At 38.0% G+C, this 25,237-nt stretch overlaps 1 protein-coding gene across 2 annotated transcripts in view; it reads left to right on the top strand.

Moving 5' to 3' along the window:
* The window catches only part of LOC128691653 (uncharacterized), a 48,861-nt gene extending 25,775 nt beyond the window's left edge, over positions 1-23,086 (top strand). For both annotated transcript variants that reach the window (XM_070088882.1, XM_070088883.1), the window contains 3 exons: positions 5,944-6,046; positions 15,740-15,918; positions 17,792-23,086. In XM_070088882.1, coding sequence (XP_069944983.1) covers positions 5,944-6,046; positions 15,740-15,918; positions 17,792-18,434 — 925 coding nt within the window. In that variant the 3' untranslated portion in view covers positions 18,435-23,086. The remainder of the gene's footprint in view (positions 1-5,943; positions 6,047-15,739; positions 15,919-17,791) is intronic.
* The last annotated feature ends 2,151 nt before the right edge of the window (positions 23,087-25,237 follow it).

The raw sequence follows: 25,237 nt of genomic DNA, 5'->3' as shown, positions 1-25,237 counted from the left end.
TTCGGTTGGTGTAAGATTTCTGTCATTTCTTGCCAATCTTCTTTCCTTCCTGGCACTAAAAAAACCTCCTCCTTCTGAGAGGTTACGGCTCCCCTCTTTTGTTTCCCATAGTCTGGCTGGTCTGTGTCTTCTTGTCCCTTTTAAATAATGTGCCTGGCAGTATACACTGTAGCATTTTCTTTAATGGAGTGGTGAGTGACAAATTTCCGGGTGAAATAAGTTAAAGGAAGGGGAGTTTCACTCTTCTGTTGTCATGTGGGTGTGGCATAATTATGATTATGGGGGGTGCTAAACCCATAGGATTATACAGCGCATGTGGGAGGGGATGGAAGGTATTCAGGCTCAATTCATGGAATTGAGTACAGATGCAATTCCCTAGATCAAGAGCCCCTCACCAGCAACAAGGAACCTCTCTTGAGGGGGCCATAATTATGAGTTCAAAATGAAAAGCAAGTGTAACATAGGAGAGGTTTGGGGATGTGATTAACAAACATTGTTTATTTTAGATTCTATTTTTAAACTGGAAATTTTTTAATTGTGTAAAATTGGCCAAATTACCGACTTCTGTGCACTTTATAGAGTAGTTCTAATACTAGTTGAATGCACAATTTCTTGTGCTCAATAAATAGAAAGGAAGACAGGTAGGGAAATAAAGCTAAGAATTTGGTTGAATGGAATAATGGAATTGGTGTAAAGTATGACTCAAAGTGAGCGATACATAAATTGCACCCAGACCACTAACTTTGCACTTGCGGAATCCCTTAAGTTTTCCGTCATTATCTTCAGAAAAAGATTCTCTACCATTTCAGAAAATATTTTTTCTTTTAAATACTAAGAGCAATATTAATTTCAGGAGGTCTGGACAGTGAAAGGATTAAAACCCTAGACCCATATTTCTTGGGGCTGATAGGTGAACCCTTCTTCGTCTTCATTCTGCCCTAATATCTAAATTGAACTGCAGTGACCAGCTGTATTCTGTTGACTCCCCTATTACCCTTCGTAAATTTCATTTTTTTTTTTTTTTTTATTATCACACTGGCCACCCTGCCTTGGTGGGAATCGGCCAGTGTGATAAAAAAAAAAAAAAAAAAAATTCATTCTATTCATCATCATGGGTTACATTTGTCTCTCTTGGCTTTTTGTTCTTCCTAGCTGGCAGCCTATATGCAGAGGCAAATGTTACCTCTTTGCAATATAGGCACGATGCCCATCGTCTCCATTATTTTGTCCGTTCTGTCAAACCACATTTGGGTTTCTGGCCATCTTACCATTGTTGTCATGTTTAGGAGATTGCACCCCCTTGCCAATGTATCAGTCACATAGTATGTCTCACTCACAGATATGTGGAAAAATTCTGCCAAAACAGCGCAAGGATTGTCATGTTGCAATGTCAGTTCACCTTATCTTAATGGATTGTCCTGTCTATCAGCAGGCATGCAGAATTCACTTCAGACTTCTGCACCACCCCTACACAAGGAGGTCTGCCAGTGGAAAGTCCCACCTTTGACCGATTCTCTCTAAATTTTTAAAAGAAACTAACTTATTGCACCAAATTTTATTATATTTTAACTTTTGCACTTTTCACTACCCCCACTAACCTTTACCCTTGCACAATCTTCCCCCTCCCTCCCTAATGTCATCAAATTCCTCTGTTAGTATACCCCTCCTTGTGGTGCTTTATAACCCTTTCGGGTTTAGCACTTATTCTAAAATTGCTATGTTATTTACCATAAATTTATAAACTAACAAAGTTGAGTACTAAGCTAGCCTGCTCACTCTTTCTTTCACAGCTGCCATCTCACCATCCTTCTAGAGCCTACTGAAATAGTGTTTCACATGTCATAGTCATTTTCATTAGACCCGTCTAATCTCACTAATGTTTTTGAAAAATTCTATCAAACATATGTACTAAAATTATATACAACCTGTGTCAAAAAGGAAAAGAACTCGTTCTTTGCACATTAAAACCACGTACTATATTCAATCCAAGTACAGCCTCTCCTCACTTAGTGACACACTCATTTACCGACGCCGCAGACTTATGACGGGCTCTCCGACCAGTATTCATACCTAAATAATGTATATTAGAGCTGATTTCCTCTATTCTGGTTATTTCAGTATACTGTATAGTACAATACTGTATAAACATTTCAAAATATACCAGAAATTTCTATAAATGGTGGAAAGGCGACATTAAAGCAACATCAGAGATGGTCGACACAAACTCACTACCATTATCGTATGCTCCTCACTTAGTCGTTTAGCGATGTGTCTTTAGGAACGGAACTCCATCGTTAACCCTTGGACTGTCGCGGTCGTATATATACGTCATGGGAGATACCGTGTTTGACGTATCTATATGCATAAATTCTAGCGGCTTCAAATCAAGCGGGAGAGGGCTGGTAGGCCTACACGAGAGAGAATGGGTCTCAGTGGTCGGTGTGCACCCTGTGAAAAAAATCTGGGACTCAGCGGTACATTGTGGGAACGCCATCTTGGTAGTCCATTTTCACCATGCCTCGCGGTAAGAAGTTCCTCACTCCTCGGCGGATTGGAGGTCTTTTGTTCCCAAGTGATAGCTCAAACAGTGATGATAGTGTCAGTGAAAGTGAATTCCCTGGTTTTGAAGCGGGTGTGACCGAAAAAATTACCCAGGATAACATAATTAGTGATGAAAACCCAGATGACCCACAACCTTCCACCTCTGGTGCTGGGCCGGCTCGTTCATGTTCACCTGTACCAGGATGAAAGAGGAAACTATTTGCCCGTGTACAAGACTCAGATGTGAGCAGTGCAAGTGATAGTGATAGTGATTTCAAGGTTATTGAAAGCAGTTCTAGTTGTGACAGTGAGGGTGAATATTCCCCAGTGAAGCGGCAGTATATACGACGTCGCATGCGGTCTAGTAGTGTGCCATATGCTCTTCCAAGAGGAAGGAGTACATCTCAGAGCACATCCGTGGCCCTACACCACGTCCTGATAGTGAAGATGATGATATTGTTACGATGGGTATCAATGATGCAAGTGAGGCAGCAGGCGGTGGTGGTAATAGTGATGGTGGCATGAGTCATGTGACACCAGCAGCAGGCCACGCTACTACCCACGCTGCTGACTCTGCACAACTACAACCAGCCTCACCCGACCCCACACTCCCACAACCACAACCTGCACAACCACAACCACATTACAATATCCAGAATGCACCAGCTGACCGCATCTGGGATTGGCAGCAAGATGACGAGTTTGTTCCCAATCCCCATGACTTTGATGGAGGACAAATTGGAATACGGCCATCATGTACACTTGGGAACAATCCCACTGAACTGGAATGCTTTCAGTTGTTCTTCGATGAACCCCTGATGAACATTATTGTCAGGGAAAGCAATACATACTATGAGTACACCATGGCAAACACTATTCTGTCACCAAGATCACGCCTACACCAGTGGAAGGACACAACTGTGGCAGAGATGTATCTGTTCTTTGCCACAATAATGCTTATGCCACATGTGTATAAGCATAGTGTCAACACATACTGGGCGACAGACCGCTTGATTTCAACCCCTGCTTTCAGTGACATTATACCAGTGAATAGATTTGTGTTACTGTTACGTATGCTACACTTTTCAGACAAAACCAGGCCTGACAGAAGTGACAGGTTATATAAGATCAGACGTGTGTTTATGTACCTGAAACAAAAATGCTGTATGCATTTTTATCCCTTCAGGAAGCTTGTTATTGACAAGTCTTTGATTTTGTTCAAAGGAAGACTCTCATTCAAGCAGTATATACCAAGCAAGAGGAAATGCTTTGGTATAAAGTTATTTGTTCTGTGTGATTGCAAAACTGGTCTGGTTTTGGATATAATTGTGCACACTGGCAATAAAAGAATGGAAGATACCAGAAACTTACTGGGTATCTCTGGTGATGTGGTTAGAACAATGATGGAGCCATATCTTGGTAAGGGGCATATTTTATATACTGACAACTGGTACACAAGCCCTATACTCAGTGATTTCTTGCGAGTGAACATGACAGATGTGTGTGGCACAGTGCGTAGAAATCGTAAACATATGCCTAGGTTCGATGCTGGCAGTCGTAGAGGTGAAGTGCAGGTGTTTGCTGCCAATGACATCATGGCATTTCGGTGGCATGACAAACGTGATGTCACACTGCTGACATCAGTTCACCGACACGAAATGGTAGACACTGGCAAGCAGAATAGAGAGACCAATGAACCCATTGTAAAACCTGCAGCTGTGATGGATTACAACCTCAATATGCGCTTAGTGGACAAATGTGACATGTAGATTGGGTTTGCTGACTGTGTTCGCAAGAGTTATAAGTGGTACATAAAACTGTTTTTCCATCTTCTTGACATTTCCATGCTGAATGCTTATAATATGTATAAGTTGAAAACCAAGAAGAAACCCAAATATGGGTTTGTCAGTCATCAGACAAATAATATTCAAGTACCAAGAAACAACACCTGCAATAGACCAGCGCCCACGAAATTATCAACACATGTCCTCTCGTCTGAGGCCTGGTGATCACTACCCCATACCACTGCCTGCTACTACTGCCAAGAAAAATGCTCAGAAGAGGTGTTTTGTCTGTGGACATACCACAAAACGCCCACAAAAGCGCAGAGACACTCGTTTTATGTGTGAGGAGTGTAAGACACCATTGTGCTTATACCCATGTTTCAAAGAATTCCACAAGCTGCAGCACTTCTAGAAAACTGTCCAGTGATTGTACATATGTATATATATTATAAAACAATCGTAATAAACATTTGTTTACATTGTTTGTTTGTGTAAACAAGTTTTAGCAACATTATAATGATACGAGTGTTTTTGCTATAATTGTGTTACATTCAACGAGTGTATATTTGAACATTGCACAATAATTTGGTCTCACAGGCCACAAAAGTTATGTGAAAAAAATAAAATAGTGAAAAAAACAAGAAACCATTGAATACAAGTAAATCAAAGTTTACCGGGTGAGCGGCAGTCGCCACTGTTGTCGCTCGCAGATCAATTTCAGCAAACTTCAGGACTCTATATCTCGGTAAGTACTGATGGGAAAATTTTTTGGGGGGGACTAAAACAATCAGAAATATAATCTTAACATTTTCATAAGAAAAAATAATTTTTTTTTTTTTTTCAAATATTTTGCGACACCAGGAGACACTTCAGGCTTGGGCCTTTCGACAGTCAAAGGGTTAAGTAAGGAGGGGCTGTATGTGCAGGCATACCCGCTAATATTCCGCTTTGCTTTAGAGCGCATTACTAATACGACATTTTTCAGTTAGTATATTAATTTTTGTTATTTTCGGATGTGAAAATATTTTAATGTTAGCAATCCATTACTCTAGTATTTTTTGTTATTTTACTTTTGCAGCTTTTTTGTTTTAGGCCTAGCAGTATTGCACACTTAATAGTGTAAACATGTTTTAGGCTTTTATATGCACTGGCAAGTGAAAAAAGGGCTGTGACTCACTTTAAGGTGATATTTGCTATATGGTGATGGTCTGGAACCTAACCTGTCATATTAGTGAGGTATACCTGTACACAGCATTACACATTACATAATGTAATGGCTGTAATTGCCCAGGCTGTAATTCTAAAACTCTTATACTGTACATGCTGATAATAAATATTGAGGGGGTATTTGTTGCTGATGATACAGAGGCAGTTTTAACATCATGGGTTTTTGAGTATAGTATGTATGTATATATTTAAAGTGAAATTAACTCTTGTTTTAATTTGCAGTTTTCTTACTTGGGTGAATTCTTCTATCACCTATAATTTAAGTATATATTATCCCTAGTTTTTACTTTATGTAGTACAGTAATATTCTTTATCTACTAAGTAGGGTCATCTTATAAAAATGATTAACATCTTTCTCTGACTAGTGTTTATTTTCCCTATGTGCATACAGGAAGCCTGTGGCCAAGCAACATATCAGTGAAGAGAGAATGGCTGCACATCTTAATTCACTCCACCTTTCAGAGAGTTACTACAATCATCGACTGGGTAAAAAAGTAAGTGTTCATTGCCATGTGCATTTTATTTCACATTCAGATTTGTAGATGAATGGTTCGGAGAACCGACATGTTGATAAATTAGACACATGTGCAACTCTTGGGTATCTTTATTAAGGAAACGTTTCGCCACATAGTGGCTTCATCAGTCCATACATAGGAGAAACTTGAAGAACAGGAGGAGAATGAGGTAATCAGTCCCTCAACCTTGAGTCGATGTGTTCAGTCCATCAATCTTGATTGATTGATTGATGGACTGAACACATCGACTCAAGGTTGAGGGACTGATTACCTCATTCTCCTCCTGTTCTTCAAGTTTCTCCTACGTATGGACTGATGAAGCCACTATGTGGCGAAATGTTTCCTCAATAAAGATACCCAAGAGTTGCACATGTGTCTAATTTATCCACATTCAGATTGTTTAATTTGCATGTCTGTCTGTTATACTGTATACTGTATTCTAAAATATTGCTCAAGGTTCTAAACTCAATTATTATTTTTTTATTTTTAAGAGAAAAAGGGGAGGGTAAACTTTTTTTTTTAACATGTTGGCTGTTTCCCACTGAGGCAGGATGACCCAGAAAGAAAGATAACTTATTTATGAATAATATTTCTGAAGGCTGGATTTTCTTTACTGAAGAACACAAGAACTGATCAGTACTGCAGTAAGCACAGCTATGGTAAATTATTATTATAAAAAAGAAGCGCTAAACCACAAGGGTTATTCAGTGCAGCCATGCTAAAGAGGTCCTGCCCACAACTACACATTACACTCGTATATAACTACTACCAAGTTGAGTTGAACTGTATCCAGTTAAGCCCTACTTAGTGGGTTCTCTAGTGTCTTCTCAGAGCTTTCAGTAGCTGTACCTTCAAATGATGGCTGAGCTGGAGAGAGCTAAGAAGGAAATACAGCTTCAGAGAGAGGAAAACAAGAAGATTCATCCATAGAATAAGAAAGAGGATAGCAATATCAGCCACACTAAATAGAAATTGGTCTGCAAGAAAAGATTGAAGCTGAAAATGGGGTTGAAGAAACACCATTAAGACTGCCAATTCCATTGTTGTAGTTGGGTCATAAAGGACAAAAGTCACTAGTAAAGGTAAGAATGTTCCTGTCTAATGTAACTCTCAGACTGGATTTTAGACAGGGCTTTCTGCAGCAGGGATAGGAGGAGGAGGCTGGTGTGTGTTCTTGGGGCTGGAATGGAGGATTTAGTTAGCAGATTAGGAGTCATCATGATCAGCAATAAGAGCAGTCCTATTATATGCCTCAGTGGCAGGGAAAATGATGTTGGGAAAGGTAAGAGAGAGGATCTGCTTTCCAGGTACAGTAGAGCCACAACTTGACATTAAAAAGCTCATAAAAACTGTTCTTGAGTGTTTGAAGCTCAGTGTATTTTCCATAGACACCTGTGTTATAATCAGAGATGTGTTCAAAAACTCTAATATCAGTATCTGATTTCATTTTATTGAAATAAAACATGGACACAAAGCTAGTACAGTAAAACCCCCCGTATCCACTGATTCGGTATCCGTGGTTTCTGTTATCCACAGTTTACTGTGGCCCAAAAAGGCTTCTTAACCCATTAACTGTTTCAGGCCCCTTTCTGAAACTGTCATTCTATGTCACTAAATTTTTGAAAAAAAAAAAATTATTTTTCTTATGAAATGATAGAGAATCTTTTCCCGATGGTAATGACACCAAAAGTTCGAAATTTGGTCGAAAACTCATGGAATTACGCTCCCGCGAAGTTAGCAGTCTCAGCAACATATGCGTATCGGCGATTTCGCCGACTTTGAGCCCTATTTTCAGCCAGTTCCGTTGTTCCAGTTGACCAAACTCATAGCTATTTCTTTAGAACTCCATTTTATCTATCAGCTGAGTACAAGAAACCTCCCATTTACCAATTTGGACTACCCAATATTGTGGTCAGAAATTGGCAATTTGGCCAATTTCACGCAAACTAAAAATGATGCCAATTTCAAAGTAGGGTCTAGAATAAACAAGGTAGACATTCTTGGCACTAAAATAACATATCCTCTGTTCATTAGTCACATCTCTAGGCCCCTCTTATATTATTATTACTTTCTATTTTGATTTTTTATTCATACAAAAAAATACAAAATTTACTGTTATGCAGACTACTGCATTATTGTAAAAATGGTATAAATAATATCAGTGCACCAGTGAAAGAATATTAGACTCCCCAGTTGACATGTATTGGATGTGTGGTGTGATTTGTTTACTCCTAAACATTGGTAAAAATCGAACATTTCTGCTACTTTGAGCTCAGTTTCAAGGTCGTTTTCATCGTCAAAGTAATGAAAATCATCTCTATTTCTGTAATATGTTTTCCATTTTATCACCTAAGACCATGAAAACGCAAATACAATGGACCCCCGATTAACGATATTTTTTCATTCCAGAAGTATGTTCAGGTGCCAGTACTGACCGAATTTGTTCCCATAAGGAATATTGTGAAGTAGATTAGTCCATTTCAGACCCCCAAACATACATGTACAAATGCACTTATATAAATACACTTGCATAATTGGTCTCATTAGGAGGTGATCGTTAAGCGGGGGTCCACTGTACATCGATAAATACTATACGAAAATACACCTCAAAGTCGGCGTTTTAATCCAAAAACATGATCAGAGTTTTTTTTTCTCATTACGTACTGTGTGCTGCAGGATTTTTTTTATGTGGTGCACACTGACCACACTGACCCATTCTCTCACATGTGGGCCTACCAGCTTTCTTCCGCTTGATTTGAAGCCGCTAGAATTATTGAGTATATATACGTCTGAAACACTGGCTCGTAAGACATATATATACGACCAAAACAGTCAAAGGGTTAATTTTGCATAATAATGGCCCCAAAGTGCAAAAATAGAGAAGCTGGCCATTCTTCAAAGCCTAAGAGAAGCTGCGAAGTGCCTCCCATCATTGAAAAAGTGATAATTCTCCACTTATTGTGCATAATTTGTCAAACTTTATAATAGGTATGTATAGGACTTGTATACAGGGTTTGCTACTATCTACTGTTTCGGTATCCACAACAGGTCCTTCAACGTATCCCCCATGGATACGGGGGTCCTACTGTATACCACTATGCCAGAAATCTGCTCATGTGTCACCACCTACCATTTCAGCATTGTTGAACAATTCTTTAGAAACTAAAACTTCCCCATCTTACACAATGTAGCAATGGTTACCCCACTACAAAGGTGGTAACTGAACAGATAACAATTACAGGCTGTTTTCTAGTTTGACATTATCTAAAAATTGCAAAAAAAAATAATACTCGAGTATACTCATTCATAACCTACCGTAATTTATGTAACTCTTGCCAGTTTGGCTTTAGGCCTGGTAAAAGAAGTACAAAAAATATAATAATAAAGATGCTTAACTCATCTATTCATTTCTTGAAAAACAAATATCTAATGGGCTTTATTATTGATTTAAAAAAATTGATACAGTAAACTAACTACAGTGGACCCCCGGTTAACGATATTTTTTCATTCCAGAAGTATGTTCAGGTGCCAGTACTGACTGAATTTGTTCCCATAAGGAATATTGTGAAGTAGATTAGTCCATATCAGACCCCCAAACATACACGTACAAACGCACTTACATAAATACACTTACATAATTGGTCGCATTGGGAGGTGATCATTAAGTGGGGGTCCACTGTATTGCATACTGATGAAGCCACTTATAGTGAAACATTTTCTTTAATAAATGTACGCGAGTGTCCTATTTTGTAGAATATTACAGAATTTGGAGACCATGTTCTCACATAGTCTTCCCTTAATGTCAGAAACCAGCAAGTGACCATTAACTTTTAAACTGTCCAAATGTAGATCTACGTTCACATGCGTAGCGCTCCGAAAATAGATTTACGTTTTATTTTACAGGCTTTCAAATGTGAAAAAAGTAGATCTACTTTCGGAGTGCTGTGCATGTGAACATAGATCTACATTTGGACAGTTTAAGGGTTAATGACACCACCTCATCTACTTGACCTGTCAACATTGGGGTGCCTCAGGGCAACATCCTTGACTCTACTGTTTTTTATTAAACCTCAGTGGCCTTCTTTCGAAAGGCTTCTCAAGAACTTGAACCAGTTTTGTTTGCAGATGATGCAATTTTTGTTCTTGCATTTGGATCTGTTTTTTCTCAACAGCACATAGGCACAGTGGTGCCTATGCTAACCTTCCTATGGTGTAGAAATATACCTAGTTGGATGAATCTTATTGAAGCTAGCTGGCCCAGTGGCTAACGCGACGGTCTGGAGTTTTGAGACTCTCTGACCGCGGGATCAAACCCCACCCATGGTATGGTTTGTTTGCAATTGTGTCATTACAATTTCACGAGTCCTGTTATTGATAAATTCATCAAGAAATCTCTTTGCATGACAATGAACAAATTCACACTCAGTATTTGCCAGACATTCTACATTGTGTTTGGGAGCAAAGGCAAAAATATGCACTTGAACATAAAGGTAAATAATACACACAAGACAAGGAAAAATTCTTATGTACATATAGAAATTAACCGTTTTGCTGTCTGTCACTTAAAACTATGTCATTGAGGCCAGGGTCTCTGATGTAGTTCTGAGTCATGAACTCAGCTCGCTCAGTTAAATTGTGAGTAGTAAATTTTGTCCTAGATATGAGAGAGTGGGTCTGTGCAATGAGCATGCACCATATAAAAAAAATCCTGCCCCAGGCAGTGCATGATGAGAAAAGTAAAACTACAACCATGTGCATGGTGTAAAATAGAGATTTTGCAGTGTTTTCCTGGATGGTTTTTATGGTTTTATTTTTTTTTTTTTTTTTTTTTTTGTCTTCAGAAATATTAAATTTTTTTCAGTATTCCAGAGGATGGGTAATGCCCCCTACAATCCCCAAGCTGTTTTATGGTTTTTTTAACAGGTCTGATTGAATTATTGGGATGCTGTGAACCCTGAACAATCTTTCCTGGTTATATTTTATTTTCTGAGAAATAGAATAAATCTTGTATTTTTATGTGAACAAGAATTCAGAATGAAAAGCATGTGTAGTATAGGAGAGGCCTGGGGATGTGGCTAATGAACAGAGGAAATCTTATTTTAGTGCCAGGAATGTTAAAATGTTTAATGTGAACTTTTTTAAGTTGGTATTTTTTTTAATTCATGTGAAATTGGATGCATTACCAAATTCTGATCATTTTATATATATATTTATATATATATATATATATTATATATATATATATATATATATATATATATTTATATATATATATTTATATATGTATATTTATATATATATATATATTTATATATTTTTTTTATTATCACACTGGCCGATTCCCACCAAGGCAGGGTGGCCCGAAAAAGAAAAACCTTCACCATCATTCACTCCATCACTGTCTTGCCAGAAGGGTGCTTTACACTACAGTTTTTAAACTGCAACATTAACACCCCTCCTTCAGAGTGCAGGCACTGTACTTCCCATCTCCAGGACTCAAGTCCGGCCTGCCGGTTTCCCTGAATCCCTTCATAAATGTTACTTTGCTCACACTCCAACAGCACGTCAAGTATTAAAAACCATTTGTCTCCATTCACTCCTATCAAACACGCTCACGCATGCCTGCTGGAAGTCCAAGCCCCTCGCACACAAAACCTCCCTTACCCCCTCCCTCCAACCCTTTCTAGGCCGACCCCTACCCCGCCTTCCTTCCACTACAGACTGATACACTCTTGAAGTCATTCTGTTTCGCTCCATTCTCTCTACATGTCCGAACCACCTCAACAACCCTTCCTCAGCCCTCTGGACAACAGTTTTGGTAATCCCGCACCTCCTCCTAACTTCCAAACTACGAATTCTCTGCATTATATTCACACCACACATTGCCCTCAGACATGACATCTCCACTGCCTCCAGCCTTCTCCTCGCTGCAACATTCATCACCCACGCTTCACACCCATATAAGAGCGTTGGTAAAACTATACTCTCATACATTCCCCTCTTTGCCTCCAAGGACAAAGTTCTTTGTCTCCACAGACTCCTAAGTGCACCACTCACTCTTTTTCCCTCATCAATTCTATGATTCACCTCATCTTTCATAGACCCATCCGCTGACACGTCCACTCCCAAATATCTGAATACGTTCACCTCCTCCATACTCTCTCCCTCCAATCTGATATTCAATCTTTCATCACCTAATCTTTTTGTTATCCTCATAACCTTACTCTTTCCTGTATTCACCTTTAATTTTCTTCTTTTGCACACCCTACCAAATTCATCCACCAATCTCTGCAACTTCTCTTCAGAATCTCCCAAGAGCACAGTGTCATCAGCAAAGAGCAGCTGTGACAGCTCCCACTTTGTGTGTGATTCTTTATCTTTTAACTCCACGCCTCTTGCCAAGACCCTCGCATTTACTTCTCTTACAACCCCATCTATAAATATATTAAACAACCACGGTGACATCACACATCCTTGTCTAAGGCCTACTTTTACTGGGAAAAAATTTCCCTCTTTCCTACATACTCTAACTTGAGCCTCACTATCCTCGTAAAAACTCTTCACTGCTTTCAGTAACCTACCTCCTACACCATACACTTGCAACATCTGCCACATTGCCCCCCTATCCACCCTGTCATACGCCTTTTCCAAATCCATAAATGCCACAAAGACCTCTTTAGCCTTATCTAAATACTGTTCGCTTATATGTTTCACTGTAAACACCTGGTCCACACACCCCCTACCTTTCCTAAAGCCTCCTTGTTCATCTGCTATCCTATTCTCCGTCTTACTCTTAATTCTTTCAATTATAACTCTACCATACACTTTACCAGGTACACTCAACAGACTTATCCCCCTATAATTTTTGCACTCTCTTTTATCCCCTTTGCCTTTATACAAAGGAACTATGCATGCTCTCTGCCAATCCCTAGGTACCTTACCCTCTTCCATACATTTATTAAATAATTGCACCAACCACTCCAAAACTATATCCCCACCTGCTTTTAACATTTCTATCTTTATCCCATCAATCCCGGCTGCCTTACCCCCTTTCATTTTACCTACTGCCTCACGAACTTCCCCCACACTCACAACTGGCTCTTCCTCACTCCTACAAGATGTTATTCCTCCTTGCCCTATACACGAAATCACAGCTTCCCTATCTTCATCAACATTTAACAATTCCTCAAAATATTCCCTCCATCTTCCCAATACCTCTAACTCTCCATTTAATAACTCTCCTCTCCTATTTTTAACTGACAAATCCATTTGTTCTCTAGGCTTTCTTAACTTGTTAATCTCACTCCAAAACTTTTTCTTATTTTCAACAAAATTTGTTGATAACATCTCACCCACTCTCTCATTTGCTCTCTTTTTACATTGCTTCACCACTCTCTTAACCTCTCTCTTTTTCTCCATATACTCTTCCCTCCTTGCATCACTTCTACTTTGTAAAAACTTCTCATATGCTAACTTTTTCTCCCTTACTACTCTCTTTACATCATCATTCCACCAATCGCTCCTCTTCCCTCCTGCACCCACTTTCCTGTAACCACAAACTTCTGCTGAACACTCTAACACTACATTTTTAAACCTACCCCATACCTCTTCGACCCCATTGCCTATGCTCTCATTAGCCCATCTATCCTCCAATAGCTGTTTATATCTTACCCTAACTGCCTCCTCTTTTAGTTTATAAACCTTCACCTCTCTCTTCCCTGATGCTTCTATTCTCCTTGTATCCCATCTACCTTTTACTCTCAGTGTAGCTACAACTAGAAAGTGATCTGATATATCTGTGGCCCCTCTATAGACATGTACATCCTGAAGTCTACTCAACAGTCTTTTATCTACCAATACATAATCCAACAAACTACTGTCATTTCGCCCTACATCATATCGTGTATACTTATTTATCCTCTTTTTCTTAAAATATGTATTACCTATAACTAAACCCCTTTCTATACAAAGTTCAATCAAAGGGCTCCCATTATCATTTACACCTGGCACCCCAAACTTACCTACCACACCCTCTGTAAAAGTTTCTCCTACTTTAGCATTCAGGTCCCCTACCACAATTACTCTCTCACTTGGTTCAAAGGCTCCTATACATTCACTTAACATCTCCCAAAATCTCTCTCTCTCCTCTGCATTCCTCTCTTCTCCAGGTGCATACACGCTTATTATAACCCACTTCTCGCATCCAACCTTTACTTTAATCCACATAATTCTTGAATTTACACATTCATATTCTCTTTTCTCCTTCCATAACTGATCATTTAACATTACTGCTACCCCTTCCTTTGCTCTAACTCTCTCAGATACTCCAGATTTAATCCCATTTATTTCCCCCCACTGAAACTCTCCTACCCCCTTCAGCTTTGTTTCGCTTAGGGCCAGGACATCCAACTTCTTTTCATTCATAACATCAGCAATCATCTGTTTCTTGTCATCCGCACTACATCCACGCACATTTAAGCAACCCAGTTTTATAAAGTTTTTCTTCTTCTCTTTTTTAGTAAATGTATACAGGAGAAGGGGTTACTAGCCCATTGCTCCCGGCATTTTAGTCGCCTCATACGACACGCATGGCTTACGGAGGAAAGATTCTTTTTCCACTTCCCCATGGACAATAGAAGAAATAAAAAAAAGAACAAGAGCTATTTAGAAAAAGGAGAAAAACCTAGATGTATGTATATATATATATGCATGTGCGTGTCTGTGAAGTGTGACCAAAGTGTAAGTAGGAGTAGCAAGATATCCCTGTTATCTTAGCGTGTTTATGAGACAGAAAAAGAAACCAGCAATCCTACCATCATGCAAAACAGTTACAGGTTTTTGTTTCACAGTCATCTGGCAGGACGGTAGTACTTCCCTGGGTGGTTGCTGTCTACCAACCTACTAACCTACCAACCTACTACCTACCTAAGTATATATATATATATATATATATATATATATATATATTATATATATATATATATATATATATATATATATTTTTTTTTTTTTTTTTTTTTTTAACAAGTCGGCCGTCTTCCACCAAGGCAGGGCGACCCAAAAAGATAGAAAATCCCCAAAAAGAAAATACTTTCATCATTCAACACTTTCACCTCACTCATATATAATCACTGTCTTTGCAGAGGCACCCAGATACAACAGCTTACAAGCATATAGTATATTATTATTATTATTCAGCATGTAGTATATATATAACATATCCCTCCAAACTGCCTGTACTTCCCATTTCCAGTACTCAAGTCCGGCTATATAAAAATAACGGTTTTCCTGAATCCCTTCACTAAATATTACCCTGCTCACACTCCTAAACCATGATCATCTTATAGGGTAGTTGAAATGGGCGGTTTCTCATACTCAGTGGATAGAATGGTAGGCATACTGGTGAATTAGCTAAGAATTTTGTTGATTGGAAGAAACCTTGCCTAACCTAACCTGTCTTGAGACTGTCTTGTGGTGACATGTCTAGAGTATGCCACATTTTTTGCTGGTAGTGTGACATCTAAATTTTAGCTAGAGGCAAACTGAGGGAATGTGCACAAGTAATTACTTCAGAGTATAATTTTGTAAGACTGTGGTTAATTATGTTTACAGAGGGTTGCTTTCCATAAAGTTTTACTGAATCCAGTCATTTATATACTCTCTTACTTTCAGGGATGTGTTAGCGACATTGACATGATGTTAGATGAAGAAACAGATGAAGGATTGGGAAACAATGGAATTTCACAGCCATGGAAGTCTGCTAAAACACCCTCATGTATTGTTATTGCTGATGAAGTCAAACAAATTATACCTGGAGAATCACAGCTTCCAGCATCATTATTAAAAAAATTGTAATGTATTTTTCCCTTGTGAAGAAATTACTAAACAAGATAGAAAAAAAAGTTTGCATGACTGGAGGCAGTAACGTAGCAAAATAAGTCGGTGCTTACAATTAAAAACTTAAAAGTTTAGATAGAAAAATAGTTCATATTTAGTAAAACATCTATTGCTGTAGCGCTTTCTGTAAAGTAAGTCTTGCATCTATGGTAAATATGGTTTATTTATAATACTATAGGAAAAGATGATAATGCAACAATTGCTAATTATTTTACACTGAGCCTCCAAGTTTGCCACCAGTGTCAGGTTCTCCCATTTTTACAATTTGCTAAATGCTGTATATACCACTAAATTCTCTTCATATAATAAATTTTGTTTCAGATTTGAAATCATTTTGTGCTTCAGAGATTATATCTTTTTATTATTCTATTCTTATTGTATTTGACATTCATAACAAAGAACATCAAGAAAGGAAGATAGTTTTGGGCATAGGAAATCCAATGAGTACATTTGAACAAAATCCTGTTGTTGGTTTACAGTTTATGAGTTATGCATTAAGCCAAACTAGTAAATAATGGAAGCTATTTTCCAGAGACTCCTCCAGTATGTGTTTGATAATTGAAGCTCACAAATTACAAAGCTTTCAAATTTTGGGGCTCAATTGTACTCTTAAATTGGTGAGGGGCTCTTGATTTAGGGAATTGGATCTGTGCTCCAGTTCCCCGAATTAAGCCTGAATGCCTTCCACATCCCCCCCCCAGGCGCTGTATAATCCTCCGGGTTTAGCGCTTCCCCCTTGATTATAATAATAATGTACTCTTAAATCGGCTGACATCTTACAGTAGTGTGTCCATAGGTGTCAACTGAAACTTTCTTAGTATGGGGGTGCATGGGTTTCCAGGATATGACAAGGGTTTCCATGGATAGGAGGAAGAATTGGCAAGTTTTTAGTATGTATTTTTTTTCTTGGCAGGCTCAATCCCACGGAAATGGGGTTACTATTTTTTACCATCCATGTTCCCCATTGGACACCTGTGGCACTCTGGTTTTCCTTTTCTGTGAATAAACCTCAGATATAGTAGACTAATGGGGGGATTGTCCAAATGTCCATTAAATCAGAATGTTAAAAAATAGATAAAGCTCTTAACATACTCCACTATACACTTAAGTTTACAGATATAATAAACAATGAAAATAAATATGTTAAAAGTACAAGTAACCAGTGGAATTTGGCTTCAAAAGTTCATAATATCAAGGGTTTACTGTACTCATTTTTGCTGTAGGAGCTGGACTGTGCACTTGGTAACCTACTTTCATGGTTTAATTTATCATATTTTTTAACGTGTTAGGCAACTCCATTGTTTTTGTACTTCAGGGAGGATGTGAGGGAGGGTGATGGGAAGTGAACAAACTACCCTTTCACATTCACCTCCCACACCCTCCCTCCCTCTCACATTCACTCCTCACACCCACCTACCCACCATTCTCTCTGATTTTTTTTTTTTTTTTTGTTGTCAGAATCTGTGTGGTTTTTTGACTGACAGTAACTTGTTATGCCTTCTGTGTTCCCATCGTTTTGCCACTGTCATTTCCAAACCCCTTCACCTCTTTTCTTCTGTCTCCCTCACTCTTGCTGTGTACCACAGAACAATAAATGTGGATTAAGGTGGATATTTTTTAACTCGGTTGTATGCTCTGTGTATTCTAAATTTAAGGACAAATGTTTTCCTTCCAGAATTTTCCTTTCTTCCATAAGTTAAATACATTGCTGATTATCCTTATAGCATTCTCATTTCTTGCAACCAACTCTTAATGCTCCATATTTTTTTTTTTTTTTTTTTTTTTTTTATGAAGTAAGATGTTCTAATACTGGGTTCTCATTTTTAGAACCAAACCCAGCATGGAAGTAGTGTTGTGGCAGCCCCCTGAAAATATCATCAGAAACATAATTAGTCCAAGCATAAACACCGAAATTGAACCTAGAGAAAATCAAAGTACTCCTTCAGACTCGTTGACAAATACCTCCACCTCCACAAACACAGAAGAAACCTCCAACAGCAGCTCGCCAGATTCCGGTATCTCCGTTTCCTCGCCTCTGCCATCTTTATCTTTTCTTGGTCAGACTTCCACTGTGGCATCCTCATCGTCTTCATCATCAGTATCTTCATCACTGTCATTGTCTTCATCATTATTGTCTTCTTCATCACCATCACTTAGTGCAGGCATAACAGCAGGGTCATCATCTCTCAGTGATGACCTTTTATCACTTCCTTCTACATCGTCTGGTTCTCGAGGAGGCTATCTACCCTCACTGAGAAGACCTGCTAGCCCATTGCCTGATCCCATGGCAGACGATGACTTCTCTGAACGTATGGAGTTCAATAATAATAATAATAATGCACCAAACTTCATGTGGCTGGAAGAAAATAACAATACTGCTCTACTTGATCTTAATGCTGTTGAACCTCACAGAACCCCACATCTGGATGACTTACCTGACTTGCCTGATACTGATGATATGGACTTATAACACTTTTAGTGTGGTATAGTGCTATGTGCCTATTACACAATTAGTTACTAGTGGCTGGTAATGTGTCACTATTTTGGTAATTTTTTTTTTTTTGTTTGTAAAATAAATTTGATAAAAGTTAAATGATGGTGATGGACACAGTCTCAAAAATAAGTATTAACATCATGCTTACGTAAACTTGTGAAAATGTTACAAGCAAATGCAAGTTTTAACACTGTATTTTTTTTTTCCATATCCCACCGAGGCAGGGTGACCTAAAAAGAAAAACGAAAGTAATATTGTAAAAATATATATATATACATACATGTACAGTAGGACCCCCGTATCTGTGGGGGATGCATTCCAAGAACCTGCTGCAGATACCGAAACTGCGGATAGTAGTGAACCCTAAGTCCTATACATACCTATTATAAAGTTTAATTATGCAAAATAAGTGGAGAATTATCACTTTTTTGCTAATGAGAAACACTTTAGGGCTTCTCTTAGGCTTTGAAGAAATTCCACCATCATTACTTTTGTAGTTTGAGGTAATTGAAAGCAAAATTAAGGGTTCTTTTCAAGCCACAGTAAACCGTGGATAACTGAAACCACGGATATCAGATCCACAGGTACAGGGGTCTTACTGTATTTGTTGACAGGGTGATCATTTTCAACAATAATTTTTTTCCATTTTCAATTTAAAAAAGTATCAAGTTTTCTTTCTCAAAATCTTAAAAATTACACTGAGGAGAAAAATCTTTTTTTTTTTTTTCTCCCCATTTTTCTGCATTTGGGTTCCATGAACCATCTAGGCAGTCACTACCACATCTTCATGAGGGCATAATTAAACCTTGTTCAATGTTTTGCATTCTGACAGGATTACTTATCTTTCCTTTCTATATCACAAGCATATACGATGCCAAGTAAATCTTACAAATCACTAGTCAAAACATTGAAAGTTCAGCTCAGGTAAGGCTGAGGGCAACAAATTTTGTTTTTCTGATGGTATTGAACATAAAAACATAAGTTTTCAGATAAAAATTCAAGAAATGCAAGATTACTTGTGAAATAAAAAATGGTGCTCACCCTATTCCTGCTATCCTTATCCTCTTGTGTATTATATGTACAGCAAGTAAATCATGTTAAGAAAGCTTACAAGTCTTAATTTTTTTTTTTTCACACACCAGCTGTCTCCCACCGAGTTAGGGTGACCTGAAAAAAAAAGAAACACTTTCATAAAGTTTTTCTTCTTTTAACATTTAGTAATGCAAGTCTAACTATTGACATTAAATAATACAGAATACAGTCTTGTATAACCTGCCATAACAACATGGTATCAAGCTTACTCATAACACGTTTTATCGCTCAAAGGTATTTGTGCCTACTCGAGCACTATTATGCAAGTTTTGTGTTATGTATGACTAAGAAGCAAAATGTAGATGTTTGAAATTAATTTTTGGCATCATTGGGTTATCCAAGGCAAACTCATTATATCACACTAGTACAGTAATTATTTCTTTACAATATGAAGGCAATACAGATACTAGCAAAAGCTACTAAAAAAAAAGTGCCATTTGCATTTAATTTTATTTTCTTAATAGTTCTTATTTTTCTTTCATCTCCATGGGGAAGAGGAAAAGAATCCTTTCTCCACAATCCATGCATGTCGTGAAAGGCGACTAAAATGCTGGGAGCAAGGCTTTAGTAACCCCATCTGTATATATTACTAAACATAAGAAAAACTTCATTTTTATCTTTGAAAAAAATAGCTTATTTAATCTTATTATTTTTTAAAATGTAGTTCATGCACTTGATTACAGACAATTGCTTGAAATTTTAAACCATATTATCTTGTTAGTGCACAATTGTAATGATCAGAATTTTTCTGGGCAGCAATGAGGTAGGTTTATCCCTAACTTAGAATAGAGAGCTTTGCCCAGGGCAAATAATGAGAGATCCTCTTCTTGCATATGCATTGATGTATCTGTCTAGCAGTTTGGTTCTCTAAAGTTGCTCAGATCACAAGCTGAGAGTTTACCATTTCATTGGTCCTGCATTTAGAATTTTCTTACCTAAGGTCTTCAGGTGCCTCCTAAATACTGGTACTTGTGGTAGGATTGAAGGTGGTGAACTGCAGTGAACCTTCACTTGTCAGCTGTTCCATACCAGGGTATTCTGTCTGAAATTTGAGTCTGGGTCAGTTGGTAACATTGACAGATGTTCTCAAGAAGGTGACTAGAGAGAAAAGTGATTATAGAGTTTGTCTATTTATTAGCTCTACTGACAGGTTGCTACTCCTGTAAGTGATTCATGGAACCCTGACTACAGAAAGTATGCCTTAATGCTAATAAGTATCCTCACGTGTTCCACAGGTATGAGTTTCACCTGAGTAAATTATTGGTATAATGAATAATGTCATATAAATTTGTGTATTGTCCAAAAATTAGACGTGGTTATCCAGGCCAGTGATAGGGACTTCAAGAATTATATTGAAAATCTTAAATCTTTTAAAACCATATTATATACACAAAGTATTGTACATGAAGAGTATATAAAGTGATCATAAATATGAACATCCTAGGTAGTAGGTTGGTAGACAGCAACCACCCAGGGAGGTGCTACTGTTCTGCCGAGTGTAAAACGAAAGCCTGTAATTGTTTTACATGATGGTAGGATTGCTGGTGTCTTTTCTGTCTCATAAATATGCAAGGTTTCAGGTAAGTCTTGTTACTTCTACTTACATTTAGGTCACACTACACATGCATGTACAAGCATATATGTACACACCCTTCTGGATTTTCTTCTATTTTTCTTACTAGTTCTTTTTCATTTCCACTTACCTCCATGGGGAAGTGGAAAAATATTCTTCCTCCGTAAGCCATGCGTATCATAAGAGGTGACTAAAATGCTAGGAGCAAAAGGCTAGTAACCTTTTCACTTGTATATAGTATTACTAAATGTAAAAGGAGAAACTTTCGTTTTTCCTTTGGGGCCACCCCGCCTCTGTGGGATACAGCCGGTGTGTTGATAGAAGAAATATGAACATAGCATTTCAGTTCATTTATGGTCTCTGCTTTTGAAAATTAATTTTAATAGTCATAATTGTGATCAATCATAAGTACAGTATACAGTGGACCCCCGGTTAACGATATTTTTTCATTCCATAAGTATGTTCAGGTGCCAGTACTGACCGAATTTGTTCCCATAAGGAACATTGTGATGTAGATTAGTCCATTTCAGACCCCCAAACATACACGTACAAACGCACTTACATAAATACACTTACATAATTAGTCGCATTGGGAGGTGATCGTTAAGCGGGGGTCCACTGTATGTGTGTTGCAGTAGTGAAAATTATTCTTGATACAGTCAATAGAGTTCATATTTATCTTATCACTAAATTTACAATAAAAAATAAATTGCCCTTAGAAGCTCTATATTCATTTAGAACACTCATTGCAGTTTAAAATTTTTAATAGACATAGCCTATTGTACATACAAGCGTTATTTTCTGATAGGTATTATGTTAAACAAGTTAGAAGTAGTTTTAAAATACTATGTATTAAGCAGGTTGAAACAAGTAGGGCGGGAACGTACTTGTATACTACACTACGCATTTTATATACAGAAAGCAAATGCCCATAGTATATTTATGTTATGAGTCAGTGCATGAATGTAAATGCTATTATGTTTGTGTCAAATGAATGAAAATATATATACAGCCTCTCCTCACTTAATGACGGAGTTGCGTTCCTAAGACCACATCGGTAAGCAAATTTGTCACTAAGCAAGGAGCATGCTATAATGGCAATGGGTTTGTGTCAACCATCTATGATATTGTTTTAATGTCACCTGTGCACCATTTATAATATTTTTAGTATATTTTTAAATGTTTATATACTAGTGTACTGTATATTGTAATAAAAAGAATAGAGGAAATCTTCTCTAATATACATTATTTAGGTATGCATACTGGTCAGAGAGCTTGTCGTAATGCTGAGTCGCCAGTAAACAAGTACGTCACTAAGTGAGGAGAGGCTGTACTGTGCTATGATGTTTTATGTTCAAGGAATGAAAAATCTGTATACTGTTTTGATGCCATTCAATGAATGAACACGCGTGCTATTTTCTGACTTCAGTATATGAAAATAAAGATTGGCAATAACCACGAAGAAAACAAAGATGTCTTACTAAGATTGAAGTTGGTCATCAGGTTAAAGTCTGGAAGTACAGGTCATTATGATTATTGTTGTGCTGTATGCATTTTTACGAGTATTATGGAAACAAAATTGTTTATCCATAAAATCAAGTACATGTCATTAATTTATATATAGTATATATATATATATATATACATATATATATAGATATATATAATTTGAAATTTTAGGTTTATTATCTAATGGATGAAGCTAATAGTTAATTACTTTGCTGTACAATTTGAGATACTTACTGTATCTTACCTTTTAGTTTAAAGAGTAGTGATCAAGTAGCTGTTAATTTTTATGTAGTACTACATGTACAATTCATAAAATATACATGAATTTTGTAGTACAGTATTATCTTACTCTTAATTTAGAAGCTACAAAGTATTTACAATGTACCAGAGATTTCATATTATACAGAAGTTTGGCAAATGTATGTTTGTAATTAAAATGTATAATGGTTAAAAATTTGTCTTCTTGGAAATATTCCCATTTACATTCATCCTAAGTTCTCAGTATTTCATGTTGTTTGGCAGACTTGCCTTGCTCTACTCTTGGGCATCAAGGTATCTTTGAATTACTGGAACTTGCTGTGCTCCCCTGCCAGAAGATATCACTTATTACTACCCACTCAAGATCTGCACAGATCACTTACCCCTGAGGACTATACTGTATTTGCCAACAAAGCTCTGGTAATCATGCTTTTTGTTTCAAGTATAACAACCTGCAGTTCCTTCGTATTCCAGGCAAGCAAAATATTGCTGATGCCTTGTGTCATGTTGCATTCATTGATATAGTCGACTCCGTCACGATGGAGGAACATAAGACTGCCCAGCAAGACTATTTGACTTGGTCACCTGTCCTCCGTTACTTGAGCCCACAAAGGAGGTTCTTTGATGCTGGTGAGGGGCTCTTGATCTAGGGAATCGGATCTGTGCTCCCAGAACCGAGCTTGATTGCCTTCCGTTCCTCCCCCCCACATGCTGTATAATACCTACAAGTTTAGTGCTCCCCCGTAATAATTGAGCAAGAAGGATAACGGTCTGTCTACCCACCCGCCTGTGTCTGAAGGATTTGGTAATCAACCAAGGGATCCTGTTGGGCAGCCAAACTAGTGGAACCAGACCATCCCATCTACCAGCTGGTAATTCCTAGGCTCTTTGTACCCACAGTCCTGAAGTTTATCCTTAACATTCCAGATGCAGCATATCCCAGTGAGGATTGCAGTATTATGCAGGTAAGACTAAAGTGCTGGTCTAAGCTGGCCCAAGAAATTTCAGAGTATGTACATGTGTGGCTTGACTCACAAATCATACCATGGGCGGGATTGAACCCGCGGTCAGAGAGTCTCAGAACTCCAGACCGTCGCGTTAGCCACTGGACCAGCTAGCCACAATAAGATTCGTCCAACTAGGTATATTTCTACACCATAGGAAGGTTAGCATAGGCACCACTGTGACCACAAATGCAAGTTTTTACAGACGAATCTCCAGCTAGCGTGGCCGTGACGAACTCTAGCTCAAGTTCGTCACGGCCATGCTAGCTGGAGATTCGTCTGTAAAAACCTGCATTTGTGGTCACAGTGGTGCCTATGCTAACCTTCCTATGGTGTAGAAATATACCTAGTTGGATGAATCTTATTGTGGCTAGCTGGTCCAGTGGCTAACGCGACGGTCTGGAGTTTTGAGACTCTCTGACCGCGGGTTCAATCCCGCCCGTGGTATGGTTTGTTTGCAATCGTGTCATTACGATTTCGTGAGTCATGTTGACTCACAAAGGCAATGTCAGTGGTCCTAACCCAATTTTGCAGTACCATATTCCATCACTTCAGAGCTTTGAGAGAAAACATCTGTTGACCTATTGGTAAATTTTTCTCTCAGAGAAAGGTAATGAATACCTTCTAGCGATGGCTGACATTCTGACTAGATTTTCCAATTTGGCTGCAACTGCAAACAAAACTGCTTAGACAACTGAGTGTATCATTTACAAATACAACTTTATTTCTTAATATGGTACAATATATAGTAGTTTACATGTAATAAAACAATGGCAGGCACAAAAAGCCACTAGTACTAGTATGCAATGCTTGTCCATGTCCTTTTGTCTGATAATGGTACAAAATTCATCACTGTAACCATGAAAGACCTCTCTTCCAGATTCAACATTCACCAAGCTCTAGTGACACTATGCCACCCTGCCACCCTGCCAGTAATGGCCTTGTTGAAATCACAAACCATTAGATACTTGATGCCTTACATGCTACAATCAACTCTGAATAAACCACATGGGATGAAGTAATTCAAGAGGTTCACTGTCCTCTGAACTCTTCCTACAAGTCAGTCAGTTACTTATAACACCCACTTTCTGTTTCAACGTGTTCATGAGAACCTTAAGGCAACAAAGTGCTTTTGCTGCAACTCATGATATGTCTACCAAGGTAAGCAATATCAAGGATGGTTGTACACTTATGCTGCAGAACCAGTCAGGACCAAAGTGTACACAAACTTGATGCAAAGTTCATGGGTCTCATGCTATTAAATGCTTCCATAACAATAAATATGGGAAAGGCTTGCATTCTAAATACCTGAAGGTCTCTGTAGTAACCTGAAGGAATATATG

This window comes from Cherax quadricarinatus, chromosome 26 (genome assembly GCF_038502225.1).
Source record: "Cherax quadricarinatus isolate ZL_2023a chromosome 26, ASM3850222v1, whole genome shotgun sequence".
NCBI lineage: Eukaryota > Metazoa > Arthropoda > Malacostraca > Decapoda > Parastacidae > Cherax > Cherax quadricarinatus.
This window is presented reverse-complemented; position numbering and strand designations above follow the sequence as displayed.